The sequence below is a fragment of the Priapulus caudatus genome, unplaced genomic scaffold (genome assembly GCF_000485595.1).
Source record: "Priapulus caudatus unplaced genomic scaffold, Priapulus_caudatus-5.0.1 Scaffold481, whole genome shotgun sequence".
In the NCBI taxonomy this organism is placed as follows: Eukaryota; Metazoa; Priapulida; class Priapulimorpha; order Priapulimorphida; family Priapulidae; genus Priapulus; species Priapulus caudatus.
The window spans coordinates 138,924-155,781 of record NW_014577542.1 but is presented as its reverse complement, the minus strand read 5'-3'; the positions used below and the strand labels follow the sequence as shown (position 1 = coordinate 155,781).

General features: G+C 41.7%; 1 protein-coding gene and 1 non-coding gene across 2 annotated transcripts in view; one reads left to right on the top strand and one right to left on the bottom strand.

Annotated features, from left to right (window-relative positions):
* LOC106810873 (protein PTHB1-like) overlaps positions 1–9,310 on the top strand; it is a gene marked incomplete in the record, with an annotated part of 25,045 nt that extends 15,735 nt beyond the window's left edge. Inside the window, 16 exon segments of the mRNA XM_014814340.1 lie at positions 629–704; positions 1,085–1,172; positions 1,712–1,807; positions 2,259–2,388; positions 2,679–2,860; positions 3,421–3,551; positions 3,761–3,863; positions 4,244–4,339; positions 4,665–4,805; positions 5,087–5,194; positions 6,046–6,221; positions 6,639–6,791; positions 7,204–7,380; positions 7,661–7,853; positions 8,058–8,189; positions 8,418–9,310. Coding sequence (XP_014669826.1) covers positions 629–704; positions 1,085–1,172; positions 1,712–1,807; positions 2,259–2,388; positions 2,679–2,860; positions 3,421–3,551; positions 3,761–3,863; positions 4,244–4,339; positions 4,665–4,805; positions 5,087–5,194; positions 6,046–6,221; positions 6,639–6,791; positions 7,204–7,380; positions 7,661–7,853; positions 8,058–8,189; positions 8,418–8,560 — 2,125 coding nt within the window.
* Positions 9,311–11,779: 2,469 nt separating this feature from the next.
* Positions 11,780–11,866, bottom strand: Trnar-ucu. The gene is given in 2 exon segments: positions 11,780–11,815; positions 11,830–11,866. It is a non-coding gene; the product is annotated as a tRNA-Arg (tRNA).
* Between the last annotated feature and the right edge of the window lie 4,992 nt (positions 11,867–16,858).

Here is a 16,858-nt window from a genome sequence, read left to right as displayed (position 1 = left end):
TCTGTTCTTCACAATGATCGACCGCCTGTGTGCAAAATGGGTGAACGTATGTGAAACATCTACTGTTAGTACTTACCGTGATATATCCATGACTAACTGACACCACTAAATTGGTAATATGTTCCATGCACCTTGAGAAATTGTGAGAAATTACGAGGTTACCACCGCACTTTCATGCAAAACGCGCGTACGATGTGTACTGCATGCCGTTACTAAGCTATGTGTCAACAAACACGCGCCTAAATGCAAGGTGGGTAACAAGGGAAACGGGGCTATTTTCGGTCGCGCAGCAATTTCAACTATCACTGGCAGATGACAGCTGTAGGAGGGTTGATGCTGAATGATACTGGCTTAGTGAATATCATGAAAATTCTGGTTGTATCATGTCTCTGACGTCATCAGTGATATCAGCTGCTGCTCACTACACGTGTACGCGGGCAATCAAAACGCTCTAAAAGTTTACATGGAGTTTACAAGTTTACATATCCGTTATATGGAGAAATGAGCATATACAGAGGTGGCACATAGTGTTAGCCATCGAATAAAGTCGAAAATGAAAAATCGGTAAAATTTTGCCTAAAACCTTAATTCAAACCGAGTGGTTTCGATGTCGCTACTCTTGTTTCAGGTATCAGAATCTCGCTATAGCGACAGATGCGCCAAAAGAAGAATCTCAAAAGATTTCGTCAGGGAAACGAGTTTCAGTAAGTATCAATCTTGGAAGTTGTTGAACTCAATATAGTTTTCATATAATCTAAAGAGTAAGTGGCCATATTTTCACATGTAGTGTACAATATTCTGCTTTGGTAAATGAGGGCTAATCTCAATATTATATAAATAGACTACTATCAGAAACCCTGCTACTGCCCATAGGGTAATATTTATGGACACTGTTTTCATATCATTCACATTACCAGAAGTGAATAAAAATGAATATTGGTGATTAAAATACAAAATTTAATTGAACATTCAATGAAATATTCCTCGCAGTTCTATAGACTTGTTACCGCAGCAGCCACACGTTGCTGCTTTTACAATCATCTCGTGCGCCACAGTCACCATTACGTGTATTGTGTAATTCCAGGCAACCTGGTCTTTCAATTTGGGCCAAGCTGCAATTGAGATGCACGTGATAACTTTTCCGTCCACTCCACCATCTATCTTAGTATTGGGTGAGTTTGCAGTAAGGGTGCTAGACGATAAATTCAGTGGTCCACACTTCGCCATTACAGGTCAGCAACCATCAAAATTCCGGGTTCGAATTAAGCGGCGGTCCCGATTAAGTGGTGAACACATAACAACGTGTATAAGGATTGTTTTTCAAAGGCATGTCGTTTATGTGATGCATCCGTTTATCTTAGGCCCAATAAAGCGGGGACCACTGTATGTAGATTTGACTTCCACTGCTTCATGTGCAGCAACTGCATGTGTCAGATAATCTGCTTAAAGAAGTATGACACTTAAAATATTTGTGTTAAAGGTAGATTGAGATTGTTTAATATTTGCACAGTTATTTACTCAACGTTTGAACAATGTGCCTAATTCACAGGTGATACATAATAAAAGTGCATTTATTTAGACTGAGGGTTAAATTCGTATGTGTAGAATTCATGGATGTATCGAAAGATTGATGATGCATCCAGTCCTTCATAGTTTGCTTCAATAAGAACATTATTGGTATTAATAACTTACATGTTTTGTTTATGCGCAGGTGAGAGAAACATATTTTGTCTATCCGATGTTGGAAAGCTGAGATTCATGCATAAGTTAAATTACAATCCTAGCTGTATGGTGCCGTATAGGACATGTAAGTACCTGTAACATGAACATGTTTTGCCAGATATTGCAAACGTTGAAAGCCTTAATAAACCGTCTAAAGCTATACAGGCTCTTGTGCTTCACATCCGGTGATTCATTTCTGTATACAAGTTGTTGTTTTTTTTATATGAGATATATGCTTGGTGACAAGTTTCATCCAGTGCCTCTAGAGTGAAAGTGACTTTTAATTTAGGCCGATAAACAATAAGTTTTTACCATAATATTACTTACCTTTAGGTATTTTATCAAAAAATGTGTTTTTGTAACTTTTGAAACAATAGTAAATCCAGTAAAATCAAGAATTTGAAAAGGGGCGTGATCTAATCGTGACGTGGATTTGGGAATCTGTGCTGAGCTTTGTAATGGATGACCGGATGTGTAGCCACTGCGTTTAATTGAAGTAGAAAAATTAGTTTGAAAGAGTTGCATGTCTTCTCCAGCATCAGAAGGGAAGGTGAATTACCTGGTGGCATCGCATACGAAAACGCTGATGGTGTATGAAGATACGAAGCTGAGATGGGCCTCTCAGATGAACACTGTGCCGGTAGTCATCCGTACAGCTTCATTTCAGTAAGTACAGATAAATGTCGATAAATGTCGATAAATGTCATTTAACGAGATGTGCACGCTCTTAAAGAAAATCGTGCTGCAGTGTTTTTCTGCAGTAGCACAATATATGTGACAGTTTTGCATATAATCTCCTAGTGTCATAGTTACATAAATGATTCAACATCGTGTATGTTTCTAGGCTACTTTCGGCCTTCGTATTTTCATTGATACAATATATTCTCGTTCCTGCTGATCGCACACGTGCACAGTATTACTACCTACAGAATGCATGTTTATCTGTTTTCATTCAGTCGTCTGCGTGGCGGTATTGTCGCTCTGGACGAGAGAGGGCAGCTACAGATTTGCTACCTGGGCACGGATCCGTCGCTGTTCGTTGCCCCGGCAACAGAATCGCGCGACATCAACTATGAACAGCAGGATGTGGAGATGAGGAGTCTGCAGAAGGTCATCCGAGCCTCTACGAAGAGTACAGGTCAGCTCCTTGTCTGTCTGTCTGTGCTGTCCATCTCCGACCGTGTTAATTTTATTAGTAGTGAATGGATGTTTCTTTTATTAATGGGAAAGTTATTTAGAAATAATTAAATTACATGACATTTGTATTATTCGTAATAAATGAAAAATTTTGGAAAATTTTGCAAAAGATGTCTTGCAACTTTAGCTAGCAAAACATAGTTGACAAGACTTTAGTAGTGCGTGCCTGCGTGCCTGCTTGTGTACATGCACAAGCATGCATGAGGGCATGTAATTTATGAAATATAGTGTCACTAAGTTAACGATATAATCTGACGACACTTGGCACTAACAGTACGTAACAAACGATATGTATAGATTGTTGCTCGTAGCTTATATATCATTTTTGTTTGCAGTCTCTACATTTGTGTCATGTGGCAATTTACTGAGTAGTTACAACGTTTTGTACAGAACTTGTAATGGCAACATGACAACTACTGAATAGCTAAACAAGTGGTGTGGCATATATTTGTTATGTTATGTTATGTTTGAAATTTGAATCTGTATTATGACCCTTTGTAGACTTCATGGTTACCACTGGAGAAGACGACCTTGAGTTAGCTGCATATGTTTCTGATGACCTTGACAGCGTATCTCAGGCTCAAAATATTGATAGCCAGGATGGCGAGCCAATACCGTCCATTTCTGTCAAGGTAAAGTTAATGTGCTAGAAGGTTGTAATGGACTGACTGAACGAAATTATCACCTGTATATGCATATGGTTTAGAGAAAATTATTATGTTGAAGGTATTTTCTTTTAAGGAAGATTTCTTTTAAACTTGAAAATATACAACAATTTACATTCAAATTATTATTATTGCGAAGCTAGCATTTATTATATAGGGTTTATTTTCAATTGCAGATCAGCATCAAATGCAAATCACCAATACAGAGTGTACTGCTCAGTATACACGTGCTGCCACCTCTTGCAGTGACTAAGAGCTTATTTAAATTTTCAGCTGTTGGTAAGCTAGATGGTTTCTTTATTTATATAAGGTAGTGGCTAGTGATTAAGCCACGATTAGTAGAGAGTTACTGTTTGGATGTGATAACTTGGTTTAAACTAAGTGTAACTGTATGTTATGTTATCTACCATAAGGTGTCACGCATGATATTTAAACATGAATGTATCAAATATAGGTGAAACAGAAAAAATATTAGCAACGCCAAGGTTACAAAATTGTGCCCTTTTAAAGATAGAGGGGGAGAGGGAGAGATATAGAAATATAGAGAGACAGAGCATGAAAGAGAGAGAGAGAGTCAGAGAATACCTATTTAAATTAGTTTGGTGATGCCAAATTGTGTTTCCTATTCATTATCAAAGTCACTACTGTGATCTTTTTAGTTGAGACCACAATGATTGTTGGTTTCTACCTCAGCCAACCTGGTGTGCCGGCAGATCTAAATGCAAAGGCTGTCGCGACATACAACACTACCAGTGGTAGGTAGAGAGTTTTCACAATCACTTATAACGTTTTTCTATTTTTTTCCTCATTTTGTGCAATAATTTTTGTTAGCAATTATAGCTTGTAAAAATTTAAGTGTAATATAATATAAGTATATTACTTTTCTCATACTATGAGTAATAATGCAGCTACCCAGACATTGATTACCCCTTAGGGAAAGTGATATACTCGTAGCAGCTTATGGCCTAACCTTAAAGCATGCGCTAGCGTACAGACTAAGGTACGTTTTATCGACACGATCCACAAGATCGTTTGTCGTCGAACGTGTGAGAGAGAGACATGACAATCCTCCCCATGCAGGTGCGCCGCGCGTGGTCGTCCAAGACATAACGCTGCCGCTCCAGCTGGTGATGAAACCTGTTCCACCGTCGAGGACGGCGATGTACAAGATCACGCTGGACACGAACAAGGCCCCGGCGAATCTGAACAGCATCTTTCCTGGTGCGTCATCCCCGCGAGAGTGTGTGACGTTATCGCTAGTCATCGCGTGGCTTCACGGAATGTTCGGCGGCAGTTTTACCTGCTGTCTGTGGCCTGGCAAATTCTTGAGATTTAGTTTTTTTAATTCTTAGCTTGTCGGATAAAATTGGCAGTGATGGCTAGCTATCGTGTGCATATATATGTCGTATAATATCGTCGTGTTGCTATACGTAAGCTTGGTGAATATTTGTTGTGCTGGGGAGGTGCTGCTAGCTTGTGATCTGTGTTGCTGTCATTGCCAGACCTGTCGGGGGAGAACTCTGATGGTTCAGGCCAGGCCATTGGTCTCCAGGTCTATGGCAACAACCAGGAGAAGCCTGTTGTCACGTTACTAGCTTCACGGAATGCGCGTAAGTCTTTGTGAACAGTTGGAATGATACCTCTGGGACGTATACAGTGGGTTGCATATGGGATTGAGTCAGTTCGTACATTGCACTGATCATGTTAATTTTGCTGCTAAGAACAGCATGAGATATTTCGAATCACGTTCGCATTTCCAATTTGGTAAAAGTTGTATAGTGAAATATGCAGATTGGATATCATCACTATTTTACAAATACAAATACAAATTTGTCACTAATAGTAGTACAGTACGCAATCTATTATCCGAAACCCGTGGGACCAGACACGTTTCGGAATTCGGAATTCTTCCGAATTTTGGAATGGTAGTACAGTACAGATATACATATCGTATATCCTGCAACTAGCGCTGATAGGGTCTATGTCTCCCTGGGTACTGCCGGAACGTACTCTGGGTACGGTCCGGTATACCCTGGTAACTATCTGACATGGTTAGGGCTAGGGAGTAGGCGTAGGCGACTCCCTAGACTCGTTGGTGGAGTAGGCAAGGTATGGACCGGCATATTAGATAGTACCAGGGTACGTTCCGGTATACCGGACCGTACCCAGGGTACGTTCCGGCAGTACCCAGGGAGACATAGACCCTGGCAGCGCAACTAGCCAATACTAAAAGCCAAGTTTGCAAGAGGCCAAGTGCTGTACAGGTACAGTACAATATGTATGAGTAATGCCAAACACATTAATATTTCTGCAATGAACCTTGTGCACCCCAACGCGAGCTTTGGTGTGCGGACGACCTCCACAAACTTTCTGGTTTTCAGAATTTCGGATAATAGATTGTGCACTGTATTTGTGTAATTACCATAAGCTAGAACGTTTTATTTTGCTATTCGTTGAATAGAGCGCTACAGAATACAGTGCGACTCGTGGGAGTGCATGTGGCTTCCAATACGGGATCTCATGGAAAGACTACGTGCTTACTACAAACAGATGCACAGCAAGCCCCCGATCCAGATATGGTTCTCTGGCAACATGCCCCTACAGGAGTACTTTGCTGTTGTTGAAGATCATTTTCAGGTGCGCTTTTTTTATTATGTTATTTTTATATACGTATTATTCATTTATTTTTTATTTTTATTTAGGTTTTTTATCTCATAGTGTAGGATTATTTAACCCCAACTTCTGTTATTCTATTTAATTACAGTGTTAGCTGTCGTGGAATTTAAAGATGAACATATGGCTTTTGTTATAATTTTCGGAAAGCTTTATTCATGACAAATAACAATTTTTACTGTTCAATGCCAATTAGAAAACTATTTAACCCTGATTTTAAAATCTATTAGTGTGTGTCATGGATAATGCCATCGTTTTTGTTGTGTCTAATAAGTTCATGTGTTTACCAGTGATTTCTGTGACATTTTGGTAACATTACGTGCGTATAGTAATACGCAATACGTTTCCACAAGATCTAACAAGCTGGGTGCCTGCATGCAGGTACGTTTAGTGAGAGAGAGACATAAACAGCTGCTCAGTGAGCGTGCAGCCCAATTCCGAGCAATTCAGCGCCGTCTGCTGGCCAGATTCAAAGACACAACTCCGGCGCCACTCTCTAACCTGGACACACTGCTAGAGGGCACCTATCACCAGGTAATCTCTCTCGTAAGACACCTATGCTGCATAGATTCGACAATCTGTAACTGGCCGGGCCTGTGTCAGATTTTCACGTGGTCAGTTGCTGTGCATTAGCCCTCTCAAATTATATCTGTAGATCATCTGTAGATCATCTCAAACAGATTAGCAACTGATAGTAATGTTGTTCCAGTCGTTTAATATCGATTACGGTGGATAGAGAAAGAAATGTGTATGAGAATGTTACTGAGAGGAACGGATGTACAAACGGGGTTGTTTAAATGGATTTAATTACATAACCCTCTATTAATCATTGATAACCGCACTAAATCGTGCTTATTTCACCCTGCTCCCATCGTTACATTCACGTGTATCACTCGCTTGCCAATCTCACGTGCACGTGTGTAACGCTTGCGAGTTTCACCTGCAGATTCTAGCACTGTCGGAGGCGTGCGAGGAAACGGAGAAGCAACTAGAACTGACTGCGCTGAACGTGGCCAGCGCGACCAAGTTGCTGTGCACGCTCATCAAGTTGGCCCACAAGATGTCGGACAAGGAGGCGGGGATCCTCGAAGCGTGCCTATCGTCCAACGTACACGACGAGCAGGTGAGAGCAAGTCTATATATGTGCAGAATGCCCTCGCTGTGCGAGTTTGTTTCTGTAATAAAATTTAATGGTTGCAAAGATATATCTCATAATAATAATAGTAAAAGTAGTAGCAGTAGCAGTAGCAGTAGCAGTAGCAGTAGCAGTAGCAATCCAGTAGTAATAATCTAACTGTAATTTTAACAATCTCGTGATATACTTTATTTCGTAGGACCGAGCTTTATTATGTGTGCTAGTTATTTAGAAAATGAAGGAGATGGAAATGTTTGTTCCCCCATAGGGCTGGGAAGAGAGCACTGATGCAGTATTGACTCATATGCTGCGAACATGCCTCTCCAAGTCATATAAAGATCTTAGCCAGTTGGCAATACCTCAACTAACCATTCCTACAGACACATCAAAGTTTCGGAAGCATGTCACGCTACTATGCGACAGGCTTGCCAAAGGTGGTCATCTTAGAATTGGAACAGAAGGTATTGCTTTATCTTGTGTGTTATGCTTATATCTGACAGTAAGTGAGAGAGTATCCTGTTTTGACCATATTTTTCAAACTCGTTTACTCTTATTACGTGTAGGTAAGTGAGACATTGTTGTCTTCTTGTTCGCCAGCTAATTATCTATTATTATTAGTTTATTATATTTAGCTATTATTTATTTATTTATTTATCTCTGTATAGATAGTGAGACAGTCGTGACGGCTAGTGAGGGAGAGGTGACAGACGATGGCTCATCACTGGAGGTGCCTGCAGGAAGCAAGTTTGGTGAAAGGAAAGCAGGAAAGAAGTTGGCAGGGGAACAAGAGTTTGGAGGTTCGTAGAAAAAATGTAGATGTGTTTGTATTTGTTTTTTAAACACTAGTCTAATGTATATGTGAGCCATATACTTTTTTTGATAAAACATTGATATTGAGTAACTATAAACTATTGATGTAAAACATTATTAGACTGAGCATATATGTTACCAATATAATAATCTAATCTACATCGCATAATACAAATCTCATCATTCTATGTTAGTATAATTATTATATATTTCAGTGTCGCCTGAGCAGCTGCCACCAGTAGTAAATAAAGGTAAAGCACTCACGTCCCTTTCACCACTACCAGAGGGAGGCACCACACTGTCCAATGGCACTAACGGTACGGGGGCAGAAACCGAACTGACAGTTGATGCTGAATGAGAGAGTAGGTTGCATTTATAGTAGCAACCGGGTTACAGAAGGTATTCGTTGAGTATCTTAATGCTCACTAAAAATATCCTCCCTTCTGAAAAAGCCGTGTTCCGTTTGGCTATCCAGTACACTTGAATTGTACAACTTTTGTAACCGTGAAAAAATATCAACTAGATGATCTAATTTTGATAATGAGATGGTGAAATTGTGCAAAAACTTGTGCAAAAAAATGAGCAAATTGTCAGGATATGTTCATGAAGCAGACCAATTTGACGTATTTGGCAAGGCAGATTGTATCGTGGTTTGCTGTTTGTGTGTCTTTTGCCTGAATAAGTATTACCCTAACTTCAAACGTGTAAATTACGTTTCGGTCATAAAATTTAGAATAACATTCCATAAACAAATAAGTAATTAAAATTATACATACATTTGTCGATACTAAACTAGATTCATGGCGTAACTGTGTAATATTAGGTAGGTAGGGTTTATTAATTATAAATGAACAACAATCAATTATACACAATGCAATAGAAACTACAATCTGCTATATTTTAGTATAATAAAAAGAGATTATATAATGTAGCTAATGTTGCAATGTAACTGTATTCGCGCACATTTGATAATTTCCATTGTGTTGTGCATCACTTATTGCATTCGTTGTCTATCGTATAGCAGTGGCAAGTCACGCTCATAGGGTCTATGTCCCCCAGGGTACTGCCGGAACGTACCCTGGGTACGGTAGGCGTAGGCGACTCCTTAGACTCGTTAGTGGAGTAGGCGAGGTACGGTCCGGCATATTAGATAGTACCAGGGTACGTTCCGGCAGTACCCCGGGGGACATAGACCCTCTCAGCCTTATTAGATAGTACCAGGGTACGTTCCGGCAGTACCCTGGGGGACATAAACCCTCTCAGCGCAAGTCACGTCCATACATTTTTAAACATGGGTATTTTTTATTGTTTTACCCAGTGGCCTGTGTTGGTTGTGATCAATTTGAGCTTTTTAAATGGCCATGCAAATAGTTCTCACTGTTTCAATTTAAAATGAGCTTTTTTGCCTGGTGGATCTGTGCTTGGCCGTCCAAGTAGTAATGGTCAATTGTTGTAAATATATATAGCAACTAGTTAGGAGCTTGGACTCATAATACATGTGCCAGCTGTGGTGCCTAAACGTCATCAAAAGCATGTGACATATAATCCTCTGTACAATTTCTATGCTAATAAATTAGCATTTTGGCTCACTCCGTCCACCATGTTTATTCACGGTCATTTTGTGTTTATTGATTTGTTGTCATCGTACAAAGATGTGTATGTATGCTGTGTCAGTGTGATACCTAGAGAGAATTCCCAGGTGTGAATTTAGTACCACTTTTTGTCAATATATGTACAGTATGTCTCACAAGTAGTTGCATTTATTAATTTCATGTAGCTATGTACACCAGATAGCTAGTTATTATAGTGATTATGGATGAATATTTTAATTAAGGTTTATTGAACCATAATATCCTACACTGAATATTTTTGCAGTTATTCCATTCCAACAAGAGTGAATCAATTATTATAAGTTCGCTACACTCTTAATCCCATTATTTATTCAATTCATTTCATTACATGCAATAAAGATTTAATAATAATAATAATTCCATACATGGTCTCACTAGATTTGTTCAAAACAGTGTGAATGGAAATAACGTGGCTGCTATAGCATTTTGATAATTCAGGGAGAAATGATGAAACTATAATTGTAAATGTGATCGTACAATGTTAGTGAGAAGAAACGCAAGTTGTCGATAAGCTGTCCGTCCATCTAAGAGTGTGATTTTGTAAAGGTGAAATAAATGTGCGTTGTGAATAGTTTTCCATGTGTTTATAGCTGGATGTGTTTTTACCTCTATGCCTTCGGTTGTGTAAGTTGTGCTGAAGGGGTCGTTCTCGTATATGTAGTACCCGAGGTGTCGGCGAGTATGTTGCGTACGCCTACTCCCTAACCCTAACCCTAACACCCTAACCATATCATATAGTTACCTCGGGTACATATTTGTACTAGTCTACCCTATACGACAACGACCCTTCGTGCCTAAGTTGTGCTCATAGGGTCTATGTCCCCCAGGGTACTATCGGAGGGTACCCTGGGTACCGTTCGATATATCGGAAAGTACCTCGAGGTACTATACGATATGTCGCTGCGTACCCAGTATTGTCCCACTGTACCCTGACTTTCAGCCAACTGATATTGTAATACATATACACTCTGTCAAGTTACCACATCACATAGAAGAAACCTCAAAACATCGCAATCCAATAAAAATGTCAAACTCCACGACAGATGGCGCTCTCGCTCATGGGCTCAATCTACTGAGTGAGCGAAGGGGCACTGCATGCAGTTTGTAAAAATGTATGCTATGTTTGACTATATTTTTCTTTTTCCTTTTTTTTAAACGAAGAGCTAGCTTTTATATTTTAGTTCTAATATTTCTATATATTCAGGAAATACGTCCATATAAAGTAAGGGTACGGTGGGACAATGCAGGGTACGCAGCGATATATCGAATAGTACCGCTCATAGGGTATGTCCCACAGGGTACTGCCGGAACGTACCCTGGTAACTATTTTATAGGGTTAGGGTTAGGGAGTAGGCGTAGGCAACTCCCTAGACTCGTTAGTGGAGTAGGCGTAGGCAACTCCCTAGACTCGTTAGTGGAGTAGGCAAGGTACTACCGGTTCTGGTACCGGACCGTACTCAGATACGTTCCGGCAGTACCCTGGGGGACATAGACCCTCTCAGATATAGTACCCCGAGGTACTTTCCGATATATCGAACCGTACCCAGGGTACCCTCCGATAGTACCCTGGGGGACATAGACCCTATCAGCGCAAGGTGTAGCGTAATCTGTTCCTTACTTGTGGCACGTGTAGAATTGTTATGGGTTGCGATTTTAAGGGTTTGCATGTTTTAATCATCGTTTTCCTACTGCTAGAAGCAACCATGTACCTTCTATGCCAGAGCCGTGTATAGAGAGCTCTATATACGGCTCTGTTCTGTGCAATGGAAATACTATATATCTTTCTATACTTGATTGTAAACCTCGTGTATACTGGGGAATTATATGTAATAATCGTTTTGACTTGTTTTTTAAATTTGAGAGAATACGTTCTGATAAATTCTCTATGTTTGGAATACGTAATCTAAAAGGTACATTTAGAATTTGTGCGAAAAACAAAATGGTGATACCCCCGGCGGGACTCGAACCCGCAGCCTCCGAATGTCATCTTCACCATTAGAAGTCCGACGCGCTATCCATTGCGCCACGAGGGCATTTCTGCTAGTAATACAGAGACCTGCCTAGCTATCCCAAGCTATTCTATGTATCGTGCTCTGTGGAGTAGCAGCATGAGCCTGAGGTGTTAGGGATATGTATGTATAGCTGACACGTGTCAGTGCGTTCAGTGGTTAAATGAGTGAGGAAATAATAGTAGTAGTGCAAATTTCTCTCGAGCTTACGTAGTACGTCTATATTATCTTACTCCTGGTACTACTAGTACTACTCCCGTCGTTCGTCGAGTAGACAGAGCTAGGTCGATGGTCAGTGGTGGTGAATCGATCCGACGATCGTGCACACGGTGTAGCGCGAAATTTCTGACTTGCTAAATTCATGATGTAGGATGCGTACATGCCAGCGTTGGATTGTTTAATTCGCATTGTTCGCTCGATTGTTCGCTTGGACGCCATGTAATGTATTTTTTTCTCAAGCATATACTCATATAGAGGCATGTCCAAGAACTGATCGATCAAAGGTCGTGTGAACGCTCTCTTCAACGACGCTCCGTGTCGTTTTTGGTCAGAATATCAACTACAATCTCTACCTATCAACTCTAAACTCTAAATAACTAATATAAACATTACAACCAAAGATCGCAACATAGTATAGTTACTTATCGTAACACAAAGACGAGCTGTGATTGGTCGGGTCGGCCCGCATGCGCATACGCATCTTATATCCTGCATTTCGCAGCCGGCTGAAAGGGGTGATAGGATATGTTTACTAGGCACTTCTAATTTTAACATATATTTTACGATATATTAAAGAATGATGCAAAAACCCTAAAAAGTGCCCTAACCCTAACCCTAACCCTAACCCTAACCCTAACCCTAACCCTGACCCTAATTAAATTTAAAATATATGTTAAAATTAGAAGTGCCTAGTAAACATATCCTATCACCCCTTTCAGACCGGCAGACGGGGAATGCAGGAACTCATCGTCTAAAAACATGACCCCATAGTAGTAGAAAAGCGTGGAGACATTCGGATGCTAGCGAAACGGCACCTCGCTAAAGTTTACAACCAGACCAAAGTGTACTGGCTGACCAGGTTGCTCATCACTCCTTGTGAACAGCCAGGGACCCATAATCATCATCGTTAGGGCCAAACTACAAATGTATTTGATACTACACAAGAGAACCAAGCTTCACAAGACCTTTTCATATGAGCGACTGACTTAAGGGTATCAATTGATGAAAAATATAAACTGCCGGACTTGCGATATTTTGTGTGAGCAGATCAAGCATTCGGCCCTGCTGCTCTTCAATGGCGCTTTGATATGTTTAACAGCTGCCTCGTGCACTAACAACATCCAAAGCATGTGCCGAGGAAGCAGAGTCATTGCCATCGAAAAGCCTGGTAAAGCTCAGCTAGCTCCAGCTAGTATAGGCCCATCTCATTGCTCTGCATACATACAAGCTCTTCGAAAGACTCATTTTCAAACGTTTGACCCTTTACCATGGACAAACTTTCTTCATCCAGGCAGGCAGGTTTCGACCAGGAATCCTGTACAAGCAACTCCTTAACCTTAACCCAAGTCATCGAAGACTGGGTATGCAAAAGAGTTGATATGGAGCAGCTTTTGTTGACCTCTCGCAGCCTACGAACAGTAACCATGAAGGTTCGTACCAAAAACTATTACAGCTAGTAATAGGATAGTGAGACTTAGCAGAACTATCAGGAGCATGTTGGCAAACAGGGCGGTTTTTCGTGGATCTCAATGGTAACGCAGCGATGCGCGTAGACAGAAACTGGCCTCCTTCCAGGAAGCGTCTGGCGCCTCTGCTCTTTGAATCTATACACAAATGCGACAGCAATCACCCAACACCAGGGTTCCTTTATGCGATGACCTCTGCAGTTTGCTTCACAAAAACAGTCCTTTGGCGAAGTCCCGAACCGTCCATCCCGATGCTTCGCAGGGCCTAAACCTACTACACGCAAACCATCTCGGAGCCAATCCGGGAAAGACTCAAATAGTGCCTTCAATCTAAGAACAGAAGCAGGCGAACCGCAATGAAGTCAATGGTATGGACAAAGGAGCTGCAAACATACCTATAGCCCAGTCTTACCTAGGTGTTACTTCTAGACCGTTCGCCTACTTACAGATCACAATCATCAGACAAAGGCCAAAGTGGGTTGCAAACAGTATGCTAAAGAGTTGCGCCAAGTTACTAAACTGCGGGACAGACGCCGGGACAATCGAACATGCTATCGCCTTGAGCTACTCTGCGGCTGAGTATGCGTGCCCTGTATGAGGTAGGCTCGCACCATGCTGCAAATTTGACCCAGTTCTGAACTTGCCTGTCAGAGCCATTTCTGGATGCTTGAGACCAACCAACGTAGATGACCTCTACCTTGCCTCTGTGGATCGCTCCCCACACGTTAGACGAATGGCTTCATCCCAATAGAGAACATTACCAAGAGAATGACCCGCCACCCCTCTTCAGCCGATGAAACGTAAAGAAGAGGACTAAGTCAGGCACAGTTCATGCCACGCGGTTCAACCCCTGGATGAACCTCCAAAAACTACAGGATGCCCAATGGTCAAAGCATCTCAGGCAGCCAAATAAAGCTTTTCACTCAGACCAGCGATCCTATCCCGCCCGGAGCAACGAGGTATTGGCCGACGTGGTTGCTCGCGCTAAATCGCCCTCAGGACAGTTTGGTCGATGTAGGGCACTCATGCAGAAATGGGGATACACTGAGATGGTCCATCGTGCGACTGCCGGGGAGGACCAGACTCATGGGAATCGTTCTGAATGCCCCTTATTGCCAGAGCCATGTAGCCCTGTGGAGGACCTTGAGGCTTTCCAACAACCGTGCCAGAGGTCCTGTGTGGCTGCAGTGGTGGGCGAGTGTAGTGTAGTGACCGAGAGAGGAAGAGGACCCTTTCAGCGGGCTGCATGATCGCAGAGTCAGGAATTCGCGACACCGCGAAATCGTATGGGAGAGACGCGGTAGATTATGAGAGCGTAATTATTATTAACTAGTGTTTATTTTTTATGGCCCACGTCTAAACGGGCATGATTGGAGTTGCCGCGACAAGTCTAGTTTCCATGAGGTTGGGGGGAGCCGTAGCTGAATTACCCGTTGACCATATCAAGAGCTATAAACTCTTACAGCTCTTATTAACTCTGTATTGCTTTGATGTAATGTATATATACGTTCTCTCGGTTGGGGCAACTGCTTCATTGCCTTCGCTAGCTACGCTGGGTGACGTGGTGGGGGGTGTACACTCACATATGTGGTAGATAGGCAAAGCCCATCTCTAAAACTTGTGATGTCCTCCGACACTATACTACCGCATTCAACCCCCCCCGAAAATGGTGTCTTACGTAATATAAGCCTCTCATATTGTAGCGGCAACAGAGCGATCACATATTCTAGCACATGCGTGACTAATACCCAATTACACTAGTATATCGGCTTCCGTCCTAGACACTTTCAACGTTTCTAGCAGTGTGCATGGGACGATATCTACGAAGTGGCGCTTTGTAGAGGACTGGTGTTTAATGTAATCTGTGTTATGTGCATTGTAGGGTTAATAATTAATCACTTACCTAATAAGGTTAAATCCTACTGCCTCTTCTCTCCCCCTGCCCCACGATTTACTTCCTCTTTCTTTCTGCTCTCTCTCTCTCTCTCTCTCTTCTCTTCTCTCTCTCTCTATCTTTCTCTCTCTCTCTCTCTCTCTCTCTCTCTCTATCTCTCCTATCTCACCCAATCTCGCCCTCCACTTCCTCTCTTTTCGTCTATCACCCTCTTTCTCATTCTCTCTGACTCCCTCTTTCCATATGGAAATGCCACATTTATTACCAAGTGAGATCATTTACCAATTAATCCGTCATTACCATGCAGTAGCAAAATTGTAAGAATTTACGCAAATTTCTGATAGCATCAAATTTCTACAGCGATCCGCAGTATTGATCTGTCTATTTTATCAACTTTCCAACTTTTCTTTCCGTCTTCGATATAGTCCCTTCGACTTTGAAGACTAATATTTACGAGGTTACGAGGTAGCATGCGCCTTTGTAGCACAAGACTCCTGGCCATATGGCACCGAGGTGCGTGACATTCTTGCAGGGGCGATACACACCGTCCGCACGAGTTCCGACATACTGCATGAGCTAGTATCCTATCACCGTCGTACGTAGGTACCATCGGCTATGTGTCTACGGGATAATGAGAAGTTACCGAGCCGATGTCGTGGTTGCCGGCTCTCGACTATATGGTTGCCCATCGTATTTCAAAAATAATCATTTTTATCCCGTTAAACATAATTTAACCACGGTTAAATTATAGCCCTTTTACCCAACAAGGGGCAACGGATAAATAATTTTACTGCGGTAGAAATAATTTAACCGCGGTAAAATTATTGGTCTTTCACCGAATCAGAAGCCTTGTTACACATAATTTAACCACTGATAAATTAATTTTACCGCAGTTAAATTACGTGGAACAAGGCCTCTGATTGGGTAAAATGGCCATAATTTAACCGCGGTTGATTTATTTCTACCGCGGTAAAAATAATTATTTCTGAGTACGATGGTCAGGTGGCCGGTGTTAACACCAGCGTAACTTGCAAGGGGATTTTTTAGGGGGCAAAATCTCATCTCTGTGAAATCGTTCGATGCGATATGAAATGTTCTAAGACGCACTTCAGCATAAGTGAAACACCGTCGTGCATGAAAGAGAGAATTGATAGAGGCCGGGTATCAGGTTAATAACTCTTTCTTTTCAGAAATTTTGCGCGTTCCTTATATGCGACCGCATATTTATAATACACATGCAGATTTATTACACACACACACGCACACACACGCACACGCCACGCACACGCACAAGAACACGCACACGCACAAGAACACGCACATGCACGCACACACACACGCACACGCACACGCACACGCACACGCACACGCACACGCACACACACACACACACACAAACTACACGTACACGACTAACGTCACGTACTAACGTTCAAC